Here is an 18,581-nt window from a genome sequence, read left to right as displayed (position 1 = left end):
TTAGCTGTCTTGCTGCTGTTGCCCATGGCAGTAAATGGAGCTTGTTTAGGTTAGCAGAGGGCTTCCAGTGTTAAAAATCAAGTATGGGATGAAACAGACTGCTGAACACCTGAGACGGGCTTTTTCTGTGGTTATTCCTATAATTGCTATGGAACTTCTCTGGTTTTCATATGTGACTTCCCTCCCCTCTTCGGAATCATGGATGGTTGAATTGACCTTGATCCTGTTGTCTATTAATAACATTGTTTTGCTAATGTTTATTTCATTTTTAGTGATTGTTCCTGGGTTTGAAGAAGGAAATTTGTTTTTCTATTTGAAAAGTTATTCTAAGCAGGGCTTTTATAGAGAGTGTTGGAATGGTCAGACCTTCTTGGAAGTCTGCTGCTGTTCTATGCCATGGAGTACATAGATCTTGCCAAGAATGGCCATCAAATCCCAAGATTTTGCTGCAACATTGTGTTCGTGGGGAACCAAAGTAGCATGTACACCTGATTCTTGATACTGGAACTAATAGAGAAGGTTCCTCTGGCTGGAGCCGAGTTACTAAACTGAGGTTTTAAAACAGCCAAGGATCTTGATATAGTTTGTGCTTTGGTGTAGTGATGTGTAAGTGGAATTGAGAATCTCTAAAAGGAGTGGTGGAAATTAAAAAAAAAAAAAAAAAGAAAAAAATGAAGGCTATTTTGTGGAAAAGCAAACTTGGCAAAGAAATGCAACTTAAACTATCTTCTTGGTGCATGTTTTAAAAATAAATGATTGACACCATGCCTATTTGAAGCTTTTGATCATTGATGCAGAAGTTAAATGAACAGGACATACAACTGTGATTAATTATTGACAAGTCATTCCTTTCATATGTATAGGCTGTAGTTAGATGTGAAGGTTGAGTTCACTTGAATTCCAAAGTCGGAAAGTAATGCAAACAAGACTCCAGTTGATCAACTTCATACATGTGGTTCTATTTATTATGCAGATCTCTTCCAATATGTTTAAATCAATATGCAGTAGTGGGGGTTTTGTTTCATCAGCAGAGTATGTTTGTGGACTACCCAATTTGTGCATTGCATGCTTTAGTTTGATGCATCCGATATTTCATAGTCATGCTGTAGCTATAAGTTAGTTTCCTTTAGTTAAAAAAAAACAACAAACCCACCAACAAATCCCCAAGCTTGTTTGTCATGTTCTATCTGCAAGTATTTGACCTTTTCACCTTAACTTCCATGGGTCTTGGGATTAACTTGGAATAAATCACTGCTTTCTGAGGCATTTGTACTAGAACTAAATTGGTTAGCAGGGTGCTTCAGAGTCCATACAAATGATGGTACATGAACCTCGTTTTGCTAAAGAGCCAGATGCTCTTTCATGACATGTTCTGGTTTTAAGTGTCATTATTCCTTGTAAACATGCCAATGTAAATTGTACTGGGGAGGGAAGATTACCTCATAGATCTCCTAAAAAACAGTTTGTTGGTTTTTTGGTTTCTTAAAAAAAGGGTAGTGGAAGACCTTCTGTAATTTAAATGTAAATTGAAGATAATAGTATTGTGAAATTTTAGTTTAAATTAGTTGGGTTGAGGTCAAGCTTTTTTTTTAAACAGTCATATTTTTGTAATAAAGTGGTATTTCAAATATTCCTGAGTATTTTGGACGCTCAAAACCTGTGTGTGTAGCAATAACCAGGTACTTAACAAAAAGGAGAAGGTAACTTTGTCAAGAAGTCCAGCACCTTGTCAAGTTAGTTTTATTATATTTCTTTTACCCTATAGCTGATCAGAATTAAAATGCATGTATTTCCTGTATTGAGGGTACTTGATGTCTGAGACAGTTTGTTTTGGAAGGTCATTGTGTGGGTTCTTGGTGCATTTCAGTGAAGGAAGGACCAAGCAGGATGGATAAATCCATGCCCTTGGGCTGGATCACTTTTGTTCTCTGCAACTGCCATCTTTCTGCTTTGTGTTTTGGCCTCTTGGCTTTTTGGAAATTTACCTTTCATTGCCTCTCCTACCTGATTTATGCTTTTGGAATGTACAGTTCTTACAAAATAATAATTAAATGTTTTTTGGGTTGGTTTGTTTGTTTGTTTTTTATAAAAAGTGGCAGGGCTTCCGATGTTCTTATTACCCTCGTGAGTCTACCCCTTGGCTCAACTGGTAGATTCCACCCCCCTCACCCCCCCAGTTCTCCAAGCTGGTAGCAGTAGCAGTGATCTGCTTGCTCATTTTTTTTTTTTTTTTTAATCTTCTGTGGTAGTAAAATCCAGTGTTTCTTTATTGAAGCTTGTTGACATTAATAGGGAGTTCTCACATTTTGTTTCACACATGTACACCCCCGCCAGTCAGGCGTAGTACTTGCCTGAAACTGATGGTTTTCCTTGACCCTTGAGAATCTGGAGATCAGCTGAAACCTCCTTGCACTGTACGGCCTTGGCTAGTTCTTCCTGCTGCTGAGTCTTGCAGAGAAAATGGCAAGTTTAATTTTTATCCATTTTTTGCAGATAGTTAAGAAGAAAGGAATATGCATGCACAGGTACAGAGAAAGGAGAAGCAGGCATGTTCAAATCATACTATACAAACATATCTTGAAACTATATGAATGCGTAGTTCTGGAATTAATTCTGTCAGGAAAGAGGGTTTGGGGACAGAGCTATGGAACATAAATGATACTTGGGGTTATGAAGAGGAATGCAGAGGGTAACTTAGGTCTGTCATGCAGTTACATATAATTAATACTTAGTCAAAATTGTTTCATGGAATCAGGCTTAACTGGAATAGTCTTTCTTGATCTGATATTCAAGTTTTTGCATGGTAAGATGTGGATTTAACTTGTTAGCTATGCTGTAATGTTGCTGTGATATGGAGGCCATCAGTGTAATTATAGTCTGACTAATGAATTCTGTTTAAAGAAGGAAAAAAAAAGGCGGTAATCCAAAGCATCAGTTTTATAAGTGCAAGTTAGGTGATAACTGTTACTGGGAAGGGAGTAGTGGTTAAACATACAATGATATAATTTAAATCAGCACTTGCAGTTTTCATGCATTTGAAATAACTGTGGATCTTTATTACTGTTCCACAAGTGATGACCAAAATAGTAAGTATGTAAAGTTACAGAAGCATCACTTGGGAAATCTGTACTTTATGTCCCCCGAAGAAGTATGTTTGTGTGGAAAGGAACTGTTTAATGTGTTGGTTTCTCATTATGGTCAGTTCTTTCATATCATGGTTGGGTTGGATGGCAATTTCTTCTCTTTTCCACTACTTCCCAAGTCCTTCCTCAAGGATTCCCCTTCTGTGAAAGGTGTAACCTTTCAGGTTTCTGGAGGTGGCGGTTTGATTCCTGTGGTTTTGGTGCTCTACAGACTTTCCGGGGGCTGTTGGAGAAGCTCTGGGACCTGGAATGAGGCTGTCACAAGGGTGGCTGGATGTTTGACTTGTCCCCCTGACAGCCGGAGAAGAACCCAAGGCCGAAGCACTGCTTGTCAGCTCAGTTCGGGCACTCATATCCACACTGTTGTGCTCTGGTATCTTCCATTGCTCACTGTAAAGGAAAAAAATCTTCCTTCCCGCAGGAGGATAAGAAGGAAAACACCTAGACCAAGCTGCGGTCCTTTTTGAGTGCCTTAATCATAAGGCTCGTAGAGCAGGTCTGTTATGCGATGTTCTTGACTGAAATATTGCTGCTGGTTTGTCTTCATCTCTTAAGTTTATTTTCAGCTTGGCACGCTACGGAAAGTTCTCCCTGACTTGCCTAGTTTGAGGCTTGATCAAGTTTTCCCATGTTCCTAGTTTCTAGATAGTCTTCTGGCTGGAGACAAGACAACGGGGCAGTTGCTGCTCAGGTCAGGTGTCTCTACCTGGTGAATCCCCTGTCCCTGCCCATTTAAATAGAGGGACACCTTTGACTTGGGCAGTCTCTGAGCTAAATTGCTGTTGGTCTGCAGGAAAAATGTATTTTTCTGCATGTGTCTCCTGTTCTTTACTAAGTATCATCTGCTGGTCTCTGCTGTAGTAAAAGGATACTGCCACAGCTGAATCTTTGGCCTGACCTGGAGCAGCCTTTTTATATGCTGATGTGGTAGTTTCTAAGCTATGCAGTAAATAATATGTATTCCAGCTGCACAGAATTACTTAAAAAGGAGGAATGCTTTTGGAGGACTGTGACAGCTTGAGACATCGTTTTCCCCCACCCCCCCACCCCAACTCCCAAAGCACAGTTCATCCTTTGCCATCCTCTCTATCCTCATCTTTCCCTTTCTTGGCTTGGAGCCTTTGTTTGGTCTGAGACTGTGATGATGTTTGACAAATGCTTTTCTGCTACTTCAACATAAACAGCTCACTCTGAGCTCAGGATGAGGTAGTAACCAGAAGGTGCTGTTCATTTTCACAATTTCATAGTGCTTCAAGTCATAGTTACCTGTTACTTGAAATTGTAATGTTTAGCTCTAAAATGCTTAGTTTGCTTATCCCAAGCATATTTAGTAATCCTTGGGTTTCCTTCTATGGTAAGAAATGCTGATACAATCATGGAGGAGAAATTAAAAATACAAGTAGTATTTGCTTTCTTAAACCTTTACTAGGTAAACAGAATTGACAAGCAGTGGGTTGCAGGAAAATGATTTGTGTGCTGCTTCCTGGTCAGACCTCACTAACACAAGAGACTAGTTTTAACTGGTGTATAGCCCCATCCAGTATAGATGTAAACCTGGGACTTCAGTTTTTGATCATCTCAGATTGCTTCAGATCGTGCAACAGGAGTCTAATGACCATAATGTCTTCTCCTGCAGCTGGAATACCAAAAGGTTAACCCAGGTTTTCAGAGCATCATAATCTAAGCCTTTGGTTTTTCTTCTCCTTCCAGTGATGAGTAGGAGGCAGCTCAAGATTGTAATATACCAAGATACTTATTTTTTCAAAGTGTTTTCATGTAACTACACGTCCTGCTAGTACACAAAGCCTCTATTTGTAGCTCTAATATAAAGCAATGTGATAAATAAAGATGGAGAAGGCTTCCAAATTCATGGCTAATATCTCTTTGTAATATTGAGCAAAAGTAATATATTTAGTGAGGGACAGAGATACAATGCAAAATACAGGTTTGCTTTGAGATTGTTTTTAGTTAGGCAGTGGGGAAGCTTGCTCACAGGTGACAGTTTCTTACGTTAGTGAGGATACCACCTGGGGTGGTAAATTGCTTCCAACTTTTTTATTCTCTAGATCAAAAGATATAATGAATAGCCTTCTTCCTCTCCTGGTCAGTGTTTCAGAGGGGAAAACCTCTGCTTGCTCACAGAAAATGTGGTCAGGTGTACCTTTTCACCTGTTATTTCCTGTAACACTGGGAATTGGCTCTGTAACACTGGGACTACTTCAGTGCTGTTTAATTACTGTGGAGCTGCATCTGATCTGCTTGGTGGGAGCATTCTGTGCTTGTGACATGCACTCATTCATCTAGTTTGCATGGTTTTGGAGAGGGTTAAATCAGGATTTGGAGTAATGCTGCTTGGATTTGTAACAGAAATGTCATTATCTGTTTGCTTTCAGTTGAGTAGACCTTTACAGAAGGATCAAAATAAGAAATGTTTTTGGAGGTAGAAAAACAGAGCCTTATTTCTCTTTTTTTTGTGTGTGTGTAATTGTCAGTGAGGTTGGACCTGCGTGCGGCCCTAAGAACTTAATTTCTATTGGGAGTAATGACAAACTTGACTCACCGTTTTTCCAGAAATCAACCCCCTCCTGCCCTCAGTAGTTTTTATTTAATTTTATAATAAATGGCTCTGCGGTTTATTTCTGTCTAGATTGTGCTACTGAAAAATAGCATGTTTCTAGAATAAACAGATATTCTCCCTTATTGGGCAGGGATGTTACCACTGATGCTGGTAGTTGCAGTTGTTGACATTAAGTATGATGTGCAGTAAAAAATAGCATGTTTTTAGAACAGGCAAACATTCTCATTTACCTGGGTGGACAAGTTACTGCTGCTTATGGCAACCGCTGTTGTTATTTAGCCTGATGAGCAGTCCAAGGCTTTTCTTGTAGAGAAGAAATGTGTCATGGCGGATGGGAAGCAGTTTAACCATGTACAGTCTGGAATAGTCTTTTCACAAGCTTGAAGGACTGGAGTTAGTTTGAGCTTGTTGTTAATGCCAGTGGATATGATACAGCTAGACTTGCGGAGAGGGCATCCATTCTGCAGAATGGTAATTTCTGGTAGTCTTGAATTTTTATATAATTTATCCAAACCCCTAGTGTTTTTCATGTTGGACTGTCAGTCTCGTAAGATTGAGCGTGGCTTTTGGTCTCATGTACCCAAAGCCTTAGCATGAAATTCTGTGTGGCAGACCATTAAATGTCATTGTACTGATTTTGTGAATGTTGTCCACTTTTACAGATGCTTTTGTAAATAGCCAGGAATGGACACTAAGCCGATCCGTACCAGAGCTGAAAGTGGTGAGTTTCTATTTACTTCCATCTCTGAAAAACATCCTGATAATGTTACACACAAGTGAAAATCTTCTAAGCTTCATTAAATCTACTGTTGGGGGGGGGGGAAGAAAGCAGTTTTAAAAAGTAAAGCATTTTTCTTCAACAGAACTATCTTTATGAAGTTTATGTATCTTCTATTTTTAGAATCATACTTCAAAGATCTATTTGTATTTTATTGCTATTTCAACTTGTTTGGCTACGTGAACCAGCTTCCTAGGGTGGCCTTCTTGGAGGGGGAAGTGGAAGTTAGCCGGTGATATGTAAAGCTTCTTTATCTCTCTGTAATAATTTTTCACAATTTCTTCAAGGACCAAATGTGTCTTCTTCCTCTCTTAAAAGAATTTAACTGAATTTATACTGAATAAAAACCCGAATATTTTGAAGGTTCATATAGTGAATCCAAACCTACATTTTACTATAAGAATGAACAGTGATTTAATAGCGGCTTACAATAACTTTTCCCTTGGCTGAGCCATTTTCCATGTAGGTGGAAGAAAAAGCAAAAATAGCACAGAGACAGATTGGAGGAATTTCCCAGATTTGCCCTTTTGTGAACATGGAGGCTGGAGATGAGGGCTGAAACCTCCTCGTAGCAGATATCAAACCGGCAGCTTGTCAAGCCAGCAGCACAGAGTTGTTGAGGCCAGATTGCTGTGATGTTTATCACGTGGAAGTCCAGTTTTAAACACAATCAGTTTCTCAAACCCTACAGAGTGACTGTGGTACCCAAGATACAGAATTTGGTAATACCTTTGGTAGGTGTCTGTGCTGAGCTCCTGTCGTCCAGCTGTAACTGGACGAGCTGCTCTGATCTTAAGAACCCGTTGCCGGATGGCAAAGTCAATTGGTCAAAAGCATCTGAATTTAATAATGGATCGCTGGGGCCATGCTTCACTAGCCCACTCCTCATGTGGTAAATGTCTTTTTCCAAATCTGAGTTGATAATAGTGTTTATGGAGGTGAAAGCATAGGTGAAACTTAGCATGATAAATTCACTTAGGCAAAATGGTATTTTAATTGAAGCCACTTCCTCATGACTACAGTTATGTTTCTGTTTTGATTTCAGCAGTGCACAAGGTAAGTGGAAGAAAAATGTGGTAGTCAACAGATGTAACTATATGGTACAGGAAGGGCCTGCAGAGGGTCACCAGATTCAGTTTAATTGGTGGTGTAATTTGGAAGACAAATATCTCCCAAAATACCTTGCACAATAAAATACTAAGAATTTAGGACTGGAATGTGGTGGTTGGATATGAGTGCAGTCCACTGTGGTATTAGCTAGCTTATGCTGGGGAGGATCTGCAGAGGGTTTCCTTGTTCATCCCTTCCCCTTCCCTTAGCCCTACTAATTCACAACACCCACCAATAAACTTGGGGCTGGCAGGTGAGACCAAAGCTGCAGATGTTATGTGTTGCAGTACAGAACACAAACAATTGCTGAGCATTAGGTAATGGTCCTGGGGTACAGTTATTTCTTGTGATACCATGGTTGCATTATGTAAATACTTGTCTTGGGTATCTTGCCCCCATGTTGTCTGAACCAGTGGTAGGAAAATAAACTTCAGCTGTGTGGCTGCTGTAGAGAATTGATTTTAAGTGGTCAGCATGCATGAGCCTCAAGATTGCCGTCCAAGGCTTCAGTTTGTATAATCCTGGATAAAAGCGAAACTCTTACCATTACAAAAATAATAATTTGATTATGCCACTGCAAATTATTAAAGCTAGCAGCACGAGCTGTAGCTGTGAACTTGTGCTCCAGCAGGAAGGGCAAATTAGGAACTCCATCTAAAATCTGCTGCACCTTTCCTATACATCTGCCCTTGGGCAGGAGTTGGTGCAGTGAGTCATCTCTGTGTCGTTCTCCTGCTTCCAGCCTCATTGTCGGCACTCGCTTATGGCTGAGGAAGGAAAAGGCCATGTTAAAAGCCAAACCTGCCTCTTCTGCTGCAGCGCTATCATTACGTTCACCACTAAGGATAACTGTGGGTGTGTTGCTTTAGCTTGTGGCCGTGTTGGGGATGTCAGCGGTATGAGAAGTGTGGAGTGTGTGCTCCCGTCACCTTGCAGTGCAGATGGGGAGATGAGGCTTAATGTCGCAAGGTTATGAAGGAGCCGCAGCTTCAGCTGCTTGAGCGGGCTGTATTCTGCAGAAGATGGTTAATAGCTCACTGGGAGAGATTGTCTTCACTATGGAGGCTGGGAGGTCATTAAATTGAGGCCGTGGTTTGATTTTTTTTCTTTTTTTTTTTTTTTTTTTTTTAATAGCGGCTGTTGTTATACCCTTCGGCTCTACAGAAGTTTAAGGGGAATGGAAATGGACTCTGGGAAAGCAGAGAAAGCACGCAGGGTTGCAATAAAGAAAAGCTGATGGATGTATTTTTCAACATACTTCTGAGGAAAGAATGCCAGTCTTTCACTCTGCCTCCTTTTTTAGCAATACATATTGGGCTTGATTTCTTTCCAGTTTTCAGGAGGGTATTTGTTTCTGCTATCAAATACTACCAGAGTTTTACTTACAGATGTTGATGCTTCTATTATGGTCAAGAGCATGCTAGGGGCCAGCTGGGTGAGACCAGTACCTTTCCCGAGCAATGGTGGTGTTCCTGGATCCCGTTTATCCGAATGTAAAATAAGGATCTGTTAGGCAGAATAAATACGAGATCTTTTTGGACAAAATGATTTAATTTGTTCCAAAAAAATGTGCAAAGCGCAGTCAGGCTTCTGTCCTGGATAGCTTTAAAATGCCAAATTCTATCAACACATTTATGCATTTTTACAAATAGGCTTTAGTAGGATGTGGGCATAGTGGTTTGGATTTATTTTACAGCATGTCTGACACATGCAAATACATGATTCAGTGTTGCACAAGTCATAAGTGACAGAGCGTTGCGTTGTAGCCTTGTTAGCTGAATTTTCTCATTTCTGAACTGGGTTAAGTGGTATTTTTGTTCCATAACATGCTTGCCATAACTTTGTGCATTTCATATGTATCCATAAATAAATAGAAATGACTCAGATTGTTTTTATATAAAATATGGTAGACAGGAACATGACTACTGTAAAAACAGGCTGTGGCGTATTTGTCATAGTGGGGGAGGGAGGGGGATCATCCTTAAAACAAGTATTAATCCTGATTTAGGAGAGAAATTGTATTAGAAGTCAGATTTTTCCAGTGTAAAGTTTATTGCTTCTCGTTTTCAGAGGTTAATAGTGTGCAGAGACCCAGAGCAGTAATGCCAAGCACTGCACTGAACAACAGAAGGCTGATCTGCTAGATGTTAATTTCGTGTACTTGTTTTGTATCTGGTAGAAAAGAGATGGCTGCCTTGCCTCTTCAAATGCAGGCACTGAGGTGAGATCTTAAGGAATCCTCTCTCTTACCAGATGAGCAGAGGAGGAGGAGGTAGATGTCTCCTGAATGCTTTCTGAAGTAGTTGTCTAGGGAAAAAAATAAAGCTGTGCTGCAAATGTAGATTTTTATAGTCTGGTTTGAGGACATTTGCTTTGGGTTTGTGTGATTTTTGAGAAGTTAACATTAGTACTCCGACACAAAATTAACTGTGTTAATGCTTTTTTCATGTTCACTTTTTTTCACCATTTAAGCCCCTAAAGAACGTTTGTCAGTTCAGGGCGTAGCTTGAAACTGATTTAAAATATAAAACCAGGAACTTCTCTATTAAGAAACAATTAAATATTCTGATCAAGAAAATCAGTCCTGTATTAGCTTTAAAACACCAGCCCTTTTTGCTCGCAATCTTGAGACAATGTATGGAAATGAATAAAAGGAGGAAGAGGGAGGAAATACACTGCCTTTCTTTGAGGATTGTGCATGGTTTTTAATAACATATATCTTGAGGGAGGAAGGCTCTAATTTTACTATATGAGTTAGTGAAGTGGTTTCTTAATTGAAATACACACCTTGGTCTTCCTGATCAGTGATTTCTGCATCAGTTTGTAGAATCACATTTAATAATGCTCTTCTGGCCAGGCACCTTTGTCTTTCTAGGTGCCTATAAGGAGGAACATACCAGAGAACTGGAGGTGCTGTAAAATTACATATGTTGATAGGGTCTTTAGGATACTTGGGGGGAAAAAAATCAAAACAACTGTATTCTCAAATCACTAGATGTCTTTCAGATATCTGGGCTCTATAACTAAATACAGTAATGGGCAAAGGACATAGCATGGTTGCTCTCACTGGAGCCCAAGCTGATGCTTTTCTGTTGTTCCTGGCAGCTTTGCCCTCTGACTGGTTATGGTTTTGGCACAGGTAAAATATAAAATAGCATTAATTTGCATGCATGCAGTGCTAGTCACTTGTAAGTGAGGGTTTCAATAACTGTTGTGAAGGTATTTGCTGACTGATTATATCTCCTTATCTAATGGAGTTTATTTTGTGCATATGTTTGTGCTACATGGTAGGTCAGAAACAGCATCAGTGTGTGTTGTTTCCAAAGGTCTAGAGCTACTGCTTCCAAAGTGAAAACATAAAACGCTCTTCACTGTCAGTATTTTCCTAACAAACCCATGTGAAGCTTGCTTGCTTTCCAATTCTTCAGAAATTGTGGTGCTCGGAAAGGGCTTTAGCCTGGCTATTTATCTGCAGAGGTACATCTAATCTGCTGATTTACAGATGGGATTTTTGGTTTGCTTGCCATTTTTGGCCCAGACTGCTGTGGTAGAGAGCTGGTGGGGAAGAAGGAGAGGTAGATGCTTGCCTTGGGAATGTGGTGGTCAGCTTCTGCTCCGAGATGAAGCTGCTGCTGTAGTGAATACAACCTACTGATCAGCTACATGCTGAAGAAAATGGGCAATTAGCAAGCAGTTTAGTTGATCTCTTTAAAAAATTGGAAATCTGTTGAAATCTGGAAAACTGTGTCTTGACCAAATGTATTGGCCATTTAAAAAAAAAAAAGTTAAATAAGTTTTCACGCACTAAATCTTAACTATTGGAGTGGTGGTGAATCCTGAACAGTGAGAAATACCTTATTCTAGGCAAAGGGAAAAAGGTGGGAAGTAACCTCTCACCGGGAGGCTTTGTGTGGAAAGGGAGAGGATATCCATTTTGTGATGTGGAGGGGTGCAAAGGCCAAGCTGTTATTCACAGGATTTTGTGTTTGGTTTTTTTTTTGTCTATGGAAATATGGAATATTTGAATATTTTGCTTATTTAGGGAAGCATATGAGTAGACAAGCTTACTGTAGTTTATTGGCTTATAATGGACGGAACAGTCATTCACTTAAGAGGTTGCTTGATGTTTTGCGGTTAAAGGACATATGCTAGGTATGGTATTTTCTTCCTGTAACTCACCCCTCGGTTGATGTCTGGTTGAACATGGGAGAAAGCTGAAATGCCGTTGTGGTTAAGTCAAGCATTCAGAATGCAGGTACAGGATTTGGATGTCAGTGCAATATTGCTTTAGTTTTTGTTCTTTGTATGTGCAGTTGGACGCCCCAAGCTGTTCCCCCCCACCCCCCTTCTGATTATCTTCCCTGTACATTGAATAGGGGAACTGAGGATCAGTTTTAATAATAATAATAGAAAACAAAATTAGCTAATCAATAGCGTCTGCTTTCTTGTGCCATACAGAATCTTAGACCTTTACTTACTGTCTGCTATTCACATTCTCTTTTGAATACAGCAGCTCATTTCCGAAATTAATTTTTCTTTAGGTCTTGTCACTTAATTTTCAGTAACACACCATATACTTTCCCAATACACCGGTGAGATGAAGGAAAAATCTTGAAAATACAGATGCTAGAGAGAGAGAGAGGGAGAGCGAGCAGTTTCATTTCTCCTAATGGCTTGTGCTCAAGGTGAAAGACGTCAAGCCAGAGTCTGCAGGAAGCTGACCTCAGTGCAGTGCCCACACCATTTGCTCACAGCTGTTCTCTCGCTCATGTTGGCAAACCAGGCAAGTTGTAGTTAGTGACTTCATGTTGTAGTTTTTCTGAGTGAATTGCCCAGAGGACTTAGAAAATCTGTGTAGCCTAAATGTTTAGTCTTCAAACCAAGGGACTCTCTCTAGACTCTTTCAAAACCTTTGCTTTTAGCCAGTAAGTGCGGACGTCTTGCAGGCGACAGCCTTGGTCGTCTTGCAGGTCTGACCTGCTTGCAAAGCAGGGTGTGCAGAGCATACTAATCACTTAGGAGGTCTGAGGCATTAGCTGTATCCTTGTCTTGTTGGTGTTTAGCAGCCTGTGTGATGAGGTTTATCAGGTAGATGAAGTCAAGCACCTGCAGAAGTTACCCTTCTCCCTAAAAAGCTTATTGGTCGCTTTTTCTTTTCTGTGAAGTTGCAAAAGTATGTCTTGTTAAGAGAGTGTCTTCTGTAACTTCTTTTTTAGTATGTTCCAAGTTAAAGCTTGTTAGTCTTGAAGTGGGAAAACAGATCTGATTTAATAGTTTTGTCTCAGCCAGATCTGACTGAAGCTCTGCAGTGTTTCCAGAGAGCATTGTCTCATGGAAGTGGGGTCTGAGAACGCAAGTGGCATTTGCCTCTCTCGCGTATCTTGCACTCACTTTTAGATGTAGACATGTCTCTACGTAGTAGTATGGCCTGTAATTTCTCTTAGGTGTAAGTTAGATTAAAAGCTTCCAGTATGGTACACTGGTTGAAATGCTCTTCAAAGTCAGTGCAAAGCCCAATAAACAGATGTGTGTTGTCCAACCGCTTGAGCTGTGGCTTCCTTTTTATTTTTGTGGGACTGCTCTTCGATAGCAGCTGTGCCTACAGTCGGTTTCTTGCTTTACATTTCTTTTAATGTCTGTCTTTTTTTTTTTTTTTTTTGTTGATTACAAATTATTTTCTGTCTGTTCAAGTTCTTTCCTGCTAACCTGAACAAAGGGGGTGAAGCTTCTTGTAGCATTAGGCCAGCATGAGATCTGGCATCTCTTCTTTTCCTTCCCTTTTCTGCCCTGCACACCCCCAAGTTAGGCCACTTTTTTTTTATTGTTTGCTGTTACTTTTGAAATCTGTTTGGGGGTTCTTGTTTTTTTTTGTGGGTTTTTTTTTTTTTTTTTTTTCTCTTCCACTGTAGCCCACACTGTTCATCATGCTTAAAGCCTATGCTATCATAGGGGCTGGGTGATGATGCGACACTTGCTTTCTGCTTAACTTGCTCCTTTATCTGAGCTGTTCTTGCACATCAGCTGTAGAGATAAAGTGGGCATCCTTTGCAGCACTGACATTCTTGTTTTAATTGAAGGTTGTTCTGGGCTGTAAAGAATAAATAATTGTTTGTCCCTATCTCCCCACCCCTTCATCCCCCCACTCCAAAACTGTCATTGGGTTAGTTTAAGGTGGCACCACTCTGTTGGTTTAAGCAATTTTTGATAAGGAGGATAGTTTCTTACCAATTAGGATTAAGAAAATGGAGTAGAGAATGTGTATTAATGTGTAACTTGTTAATGCTGCTTCTGTCTATTTGGCAAACTCGGGCAGATCAGCAGAGTTCATCCTCTCTCCATGGATCTTGTGTTCTGAACCTTTTGGTTAGGGTCAAGATAAACATGTAAGAACAGAGTAGGCTTAGGTTTCCTTAAAGGACAAAATCAGTTCCCATCTCCTCCCCCCAAAACTGAGTAAGTAAAGTGTCTTCAGAGATGACAACTGAGCAAGAAAAAAAGACATTTATTAGAAACATAGGGAAAGGCTGTTCTTCAAACCCTCCTGTCCCCTGGACTCTGCAGAGCAGGGCAGGCAGCCAGGCTTGGACCTCGCTTGCTGCATCAGTCAGTCTGCTTCTGGTTGATGGTCAGGCCCGGGGACTAGTTGGCAGGACTTGTATTGGCCAGCAACGCAAGACTGCAGCTTGAAGGGGATGGCTTGCTTGGTATTGTGGGAGTAATGCGGGCAGGCTCGTAACTCCCCTCCAGCCCTCTTCAAGCGACAAAAAAAAGCATATCTACAAGTCTTTGGCATTTGAGCATCTCTGGGAAGAAAACTGTTTTGATGTTGGGCTACATTCTACTACTTCCTCTGCCTGGGTTTTTAAAAACAAATGCTAGCAAACCAGCTTAACAGAAAAATCACATGTGCTTTAAGATTGAGTACTTTTACTTGATTCCATTTGATTCATGTTCCCAATGCTGTAGATGTTTGGGCATGGATGGTTTGGGTTGTAAACTTGATAAAGTGAGGGACTTGTGCAAGTCACAGTGGACATGCCCAGATCTGTCTGTCTATAGCTGTACGTGTTGTGTGTGTGCTTCAGTAGCGAGTCAATGTGAATCGCATAGTGGATAGCCTACAGAGGTATTTTCCAGTATGAGAATTTAGTGATGTGTTTTTATTTTTCAGTGAAGAGGTGACAAGCTGGCTCTGAGCTTCAGGCTTCTTCCCTGAAGTCTATATACTGCCTCGTGTTCACACTTAGTGAATAAAGGAGTGCTACTAATAAACTGATTTTGTTTTATATGTTTTGTCATGTATATAGTCTGCTGTAGCCTTAGCTTTTTGGCAGATACTTTATCTGTTGGCATGTTTTAGAGTGTTCCTTTTGTGTGGGCTTTCTCCTCAAGTGCACAGAAGTTATTTCTGCATTAAGATTTTGCTTGAATATACTGTTTTTTATGGGGATTAATTGCAGTTGAACTTTTTCTTTTTTTTTTTCCCCAGGGGATTGTGGGTAACCTAGCGAGTGGCAAGTCTGCACTTGTACACCGGTATCTGACTGGCACGTATGTCCAAGAAGAATCACCTGAAGGTATGTAGATATGCAAATTTCACTAATTAATTTTTTTTTCACAAACTACATCTTTATTCATTTTTAATCATGCAGAAATGTGTCAGTAAAGAATCCGATTTGCTATTTCAATGTTCATGGAGATTTTTCCTTTAACATTCTCTAGATTGAGATAAGTATATATGATGAGTATAACTGTAGCTTTTTCATAACTACTTAGCATCCTTAAATACTTTGGCATCCAGTATGTGTCCATATGGGAAAATTCTAGTCTTGTATTGAGAAGAGTTGACTGCTCTCAGTAGTGCTGCTGCTTTCAACTTGGCTGTTGGAAATCACAATTACTCTATCTAGTACTGTATTTCTGCAGAATCAGGCCCTTTGGTTTGTGATGTTGGGAGAATAAAAATAACTTCAGAAGCCTAAACTAAAGATGTAACTTGTTCCTTGTTTAATATAGTAAATCTTTGGTTTTGAAGGATTAAAAAAAAAAATGTTCTTATGCCATACAAAATTAATTTATATGTGAAAACATTGTAGTGTTTAACATTAATCCAAGTTTATAGCTTGAAATCAAAAATATCATAGTACCTTGTAGAGGTGTATCTTACACTAAATACTTTTTTGGTTTTTTTTATCTATTCTCCTTATGAACTTTTAAATCCAACTCTGAGACACTGAATTTCTGGTTCCTTCTTTTCCTTACTGGCTGTTCCATTCTTTGCAGATATGGATGCAGGTAACTATACATTGTCTTCATGGCAGCTCTTGTTTTGAAGAGACGGACGGCAGTTTCTGTACTATAGCGTTTTCCCCTTGTTTTGTGTATCATTTTGATTTGTTTCCTTTTGATTTCAAGTGTTTAGTACATCTCACTGTTTTTGTCTCTTGCTGTAGTTGTCTTTTCAGCAATAGTTTGTAGCTTCATGCATCTATGGTAACATTTGTTTCAAATTAACTCTTACCAAAGGAAGCTATTAAGCATAGTACTTGACATTTTAACAGTCTTGAATTGTAGTTAAAATGGGAGGAGAGGGAAAGGGAGGGATGGACAAGGGCTTTTCTTGTGTTATTGCAGTAACAGTGAGAAGTCTTCCAGTTCATAAGCTTGCCTTAAATGGTTTTGCTGCTTTGTAGCTAGGACTGGTAGGGTGATAACTGAGCCTTGCAACAAAACTACGTGTAGATCCCATTTATGCCTGCTGCTTCTGGATGCTGATAGCAAGTAATGGTTATGTAGCATGTAGATCCACTGAGTACAAGAAGTCTTCAGCAAAAATTAGTATCTCTACAGATCTCCTTTCTCATTTCATGAGCAGAAAATATTTTGAGGGTTTTTTTCTTGCAAGATTCAAATGTATTGATTATTCACAGGGTTAACAGTCCTTTCCTCCTAAACTATGAATATTTTAGATGGTGTTCCTTGAGTGTGTTGCCATCTGTCCTCTTTGTCTTCAAGGATTTTTATTTACAGTGCTTGAGTGACGTTCTGACTGTTTTTCCTGAAAGGATTAGATTACAAAAGCAGTGTCAAATCATTTCTTTGCACATAAGTGTAGCTGACAAGCCTCACTAATGATACCATTCCATTTCATTAGCAGTAGAAAAACTGGAATAATTAAGAGCTCTAATTCACCTTGTAAGGGATAGGGTCACGATCTCTAATCAAGTTAGTATTAAAGGAAATTCAACCCATATAAATTATCCTTAGTAAACATCTGTAGTAATGATTTGTTAGTGTTTTATTTCTTTCTCATCCAAACGTAAGTCCGTACGCTGCTGTTCTATACAAAACACAGCAGCGGTGCAGATGGTTCTGTTGGACTTTTGATTTTTACGTTCTTCATGGGAACATAGCTTTTGATAAATCAAGGCTAGGTTTACACCTATGTTGGTTTACACATGTGTTTACACCTTTATGGTGGACACCAGTGCAGATCTTCCTCTTTTCTTTTTCTGAGGCTTTTTAAATGTGTTGGATTGTTAAATTGAATGAAGAAGAGTATGTATATCAGGCGTTGTCAGCTGCTTGACTATTTAAGAAAAAACAAAGTTTACTGACTTTGAATGACATACTAACAGCAAAATTTATCAGGCATCATATAATTAGTATCTAATTGGTAACATGATGGATGCATACTTCATGTGAAAATGGTGATTACTACCAGGGACTGCTATTTCTGCTCTCCTTTGCCTTCTAAATTGCTACAATTACCATGAAACCTGCCCTGAATTAGACAAGTGCCAGATATCCTGTAGGCCTTTAAGGTAGCTTCAGCCTTCCAGTAAGTGCATCTTAAGTATGGAAAGATGGTTTCATGTTTCCTTCAGCTCTTTTCTTTAAGACAAGACATTTCGCTTCCTGCCTGATACCACCTCCCCTCCAAGAGGGGAATAATGTGATTAATCTTAAAGCGTAGTTTTCATTGTCTGGCCCAACTTTTATTTCTGTTCAGAATTAATTTTAGTCTCTAGTGTGATTGTAACATGAAAACCTTTGTTTTCTCATAAAGTCTTACTTGTGGAGAAAAGAGGCTTTTAGGGTCTTTCTTTGCATATTTTATATGTACCTAGCTATATTCCTGTGTGACACACTTTTAAATCAGATGTATTTTGATGCAAGAAAAGGAATAATGTATTGCCCTGTAACAAGTGGGGATTTCAGTAGTCTGGGACTTTCGATTTTTTCCTGTCATGATACAACAAGGAAGTGATGGGAAATAGGGTATTTTTAGTGATTTGTGATCTTCTTAGAACCTTCCAAGTGATCGGAATAAAAGCTGCTACTAAACAGAGTGCTGGGGTTTTTTTTACATAGCTGAAACAACAAGTAGCATGTGTGCAACCTGGTATCTTTTTTTTCACCTGTCTAAAACTTAATTGTGCCTGTAGAAACAAAATGAAACATGGTGTATGTGGAATTTGAGACTAAGTACTTTGCAGACCAAGGTGAATTGAGTTTTGCAGACTAGTGAGTGTCAGGAGTATTCTGCTACTGTTTGGGTTTTTGTTTCCAAAAAGCCAGGGAGGCACGAAACATGACTTAAAGGCATGTCTCTGGTATGTCTGTGAATACCTTAATTCATGTCATGATTATTTCAGTTTTTTCTTCCAGTGAGCCTAATAACAACAACAACAGAAAAAAAGCAGATAAATTATGGTCCAGGGTGTCTCAGCTGGGATGAGAAAAAAGGAGGTGGTTTTTTTTTTTCTCCCACCCCACTGCCACAGTGAAGTGAGATGCTAGAATAGACAAGTGATGTGAACACGGACTGATAAATCTGTCCAGTATATCTCTTGTTTAAGAAAACCAAGAAGGGGAGCTGAGGTCATGTTAACAACCCCCCCCTTAAATTTGAAGATGCAGAATAGTTGAAGTGAGAGTTAAGAAGAAAGCAGCTTCCCTGCTGAGGAAA

At 39.5% G+C, this 18,581-nt stretch overlaps 1 protein-coding gene across 11 annotated transcripts in view; it reads left to right on the top strand.

The window, feature by feature from the left end:
- The window catches only part of AGAP1 (ArfGAP with GTPase domain, ankyrin repeat and PH domain 1), a 395,948-nt gene that overhangs the window by 118,231 nt on the left and 259,136 nt on the right, over positions 1-18,581 (top strand). For 6 of the 11 annotated variants that reach the window (XM_069782144.1, XM_069782140.1, XM_069782141.1 and 3 more), the window contains exons 2-4: positions 6,384-6,442; positions 15,099-15,186; positions 15,893-15,904. In XM_069782144.1, the coding sequence (XP_069638245.1) occupies positions 6,384-6,442; positions 15,099-15,186; positions 15,893-15,904 (159 nt within the window). The remainder of the gene's footprint in view (positions 1-6,383; positions 6,443-15,098; positions 15,187-15,892; positions 15,905-18,581) is intronic. The other 5 variants (XM_069782145.1, XM_069782147.1, XM_069782146.1 and 2 more) reach the window with 1 other exon arrangement.

The sequence above is a fragment of the Haliaeetus albicilla genome, chromosome 4 (assembly GCF_947461875.1).
Source record: "Haliaeetus albicilla chromosome 4, bHalAlb1.1, whole genome shotgun sequence".
In the NCBI taxonomy this organism is placed as follows: Eukaryota; Metazoa; Chordata; class Aves; order Accipitriformes; family Accipitridae; genus Haliaeetus; species Haliaeetus albicilla.
Note: the sequence above shows the minus strand (reverse complement) of the source record. Positions and strands in the feature narration are given on the sequence as shown.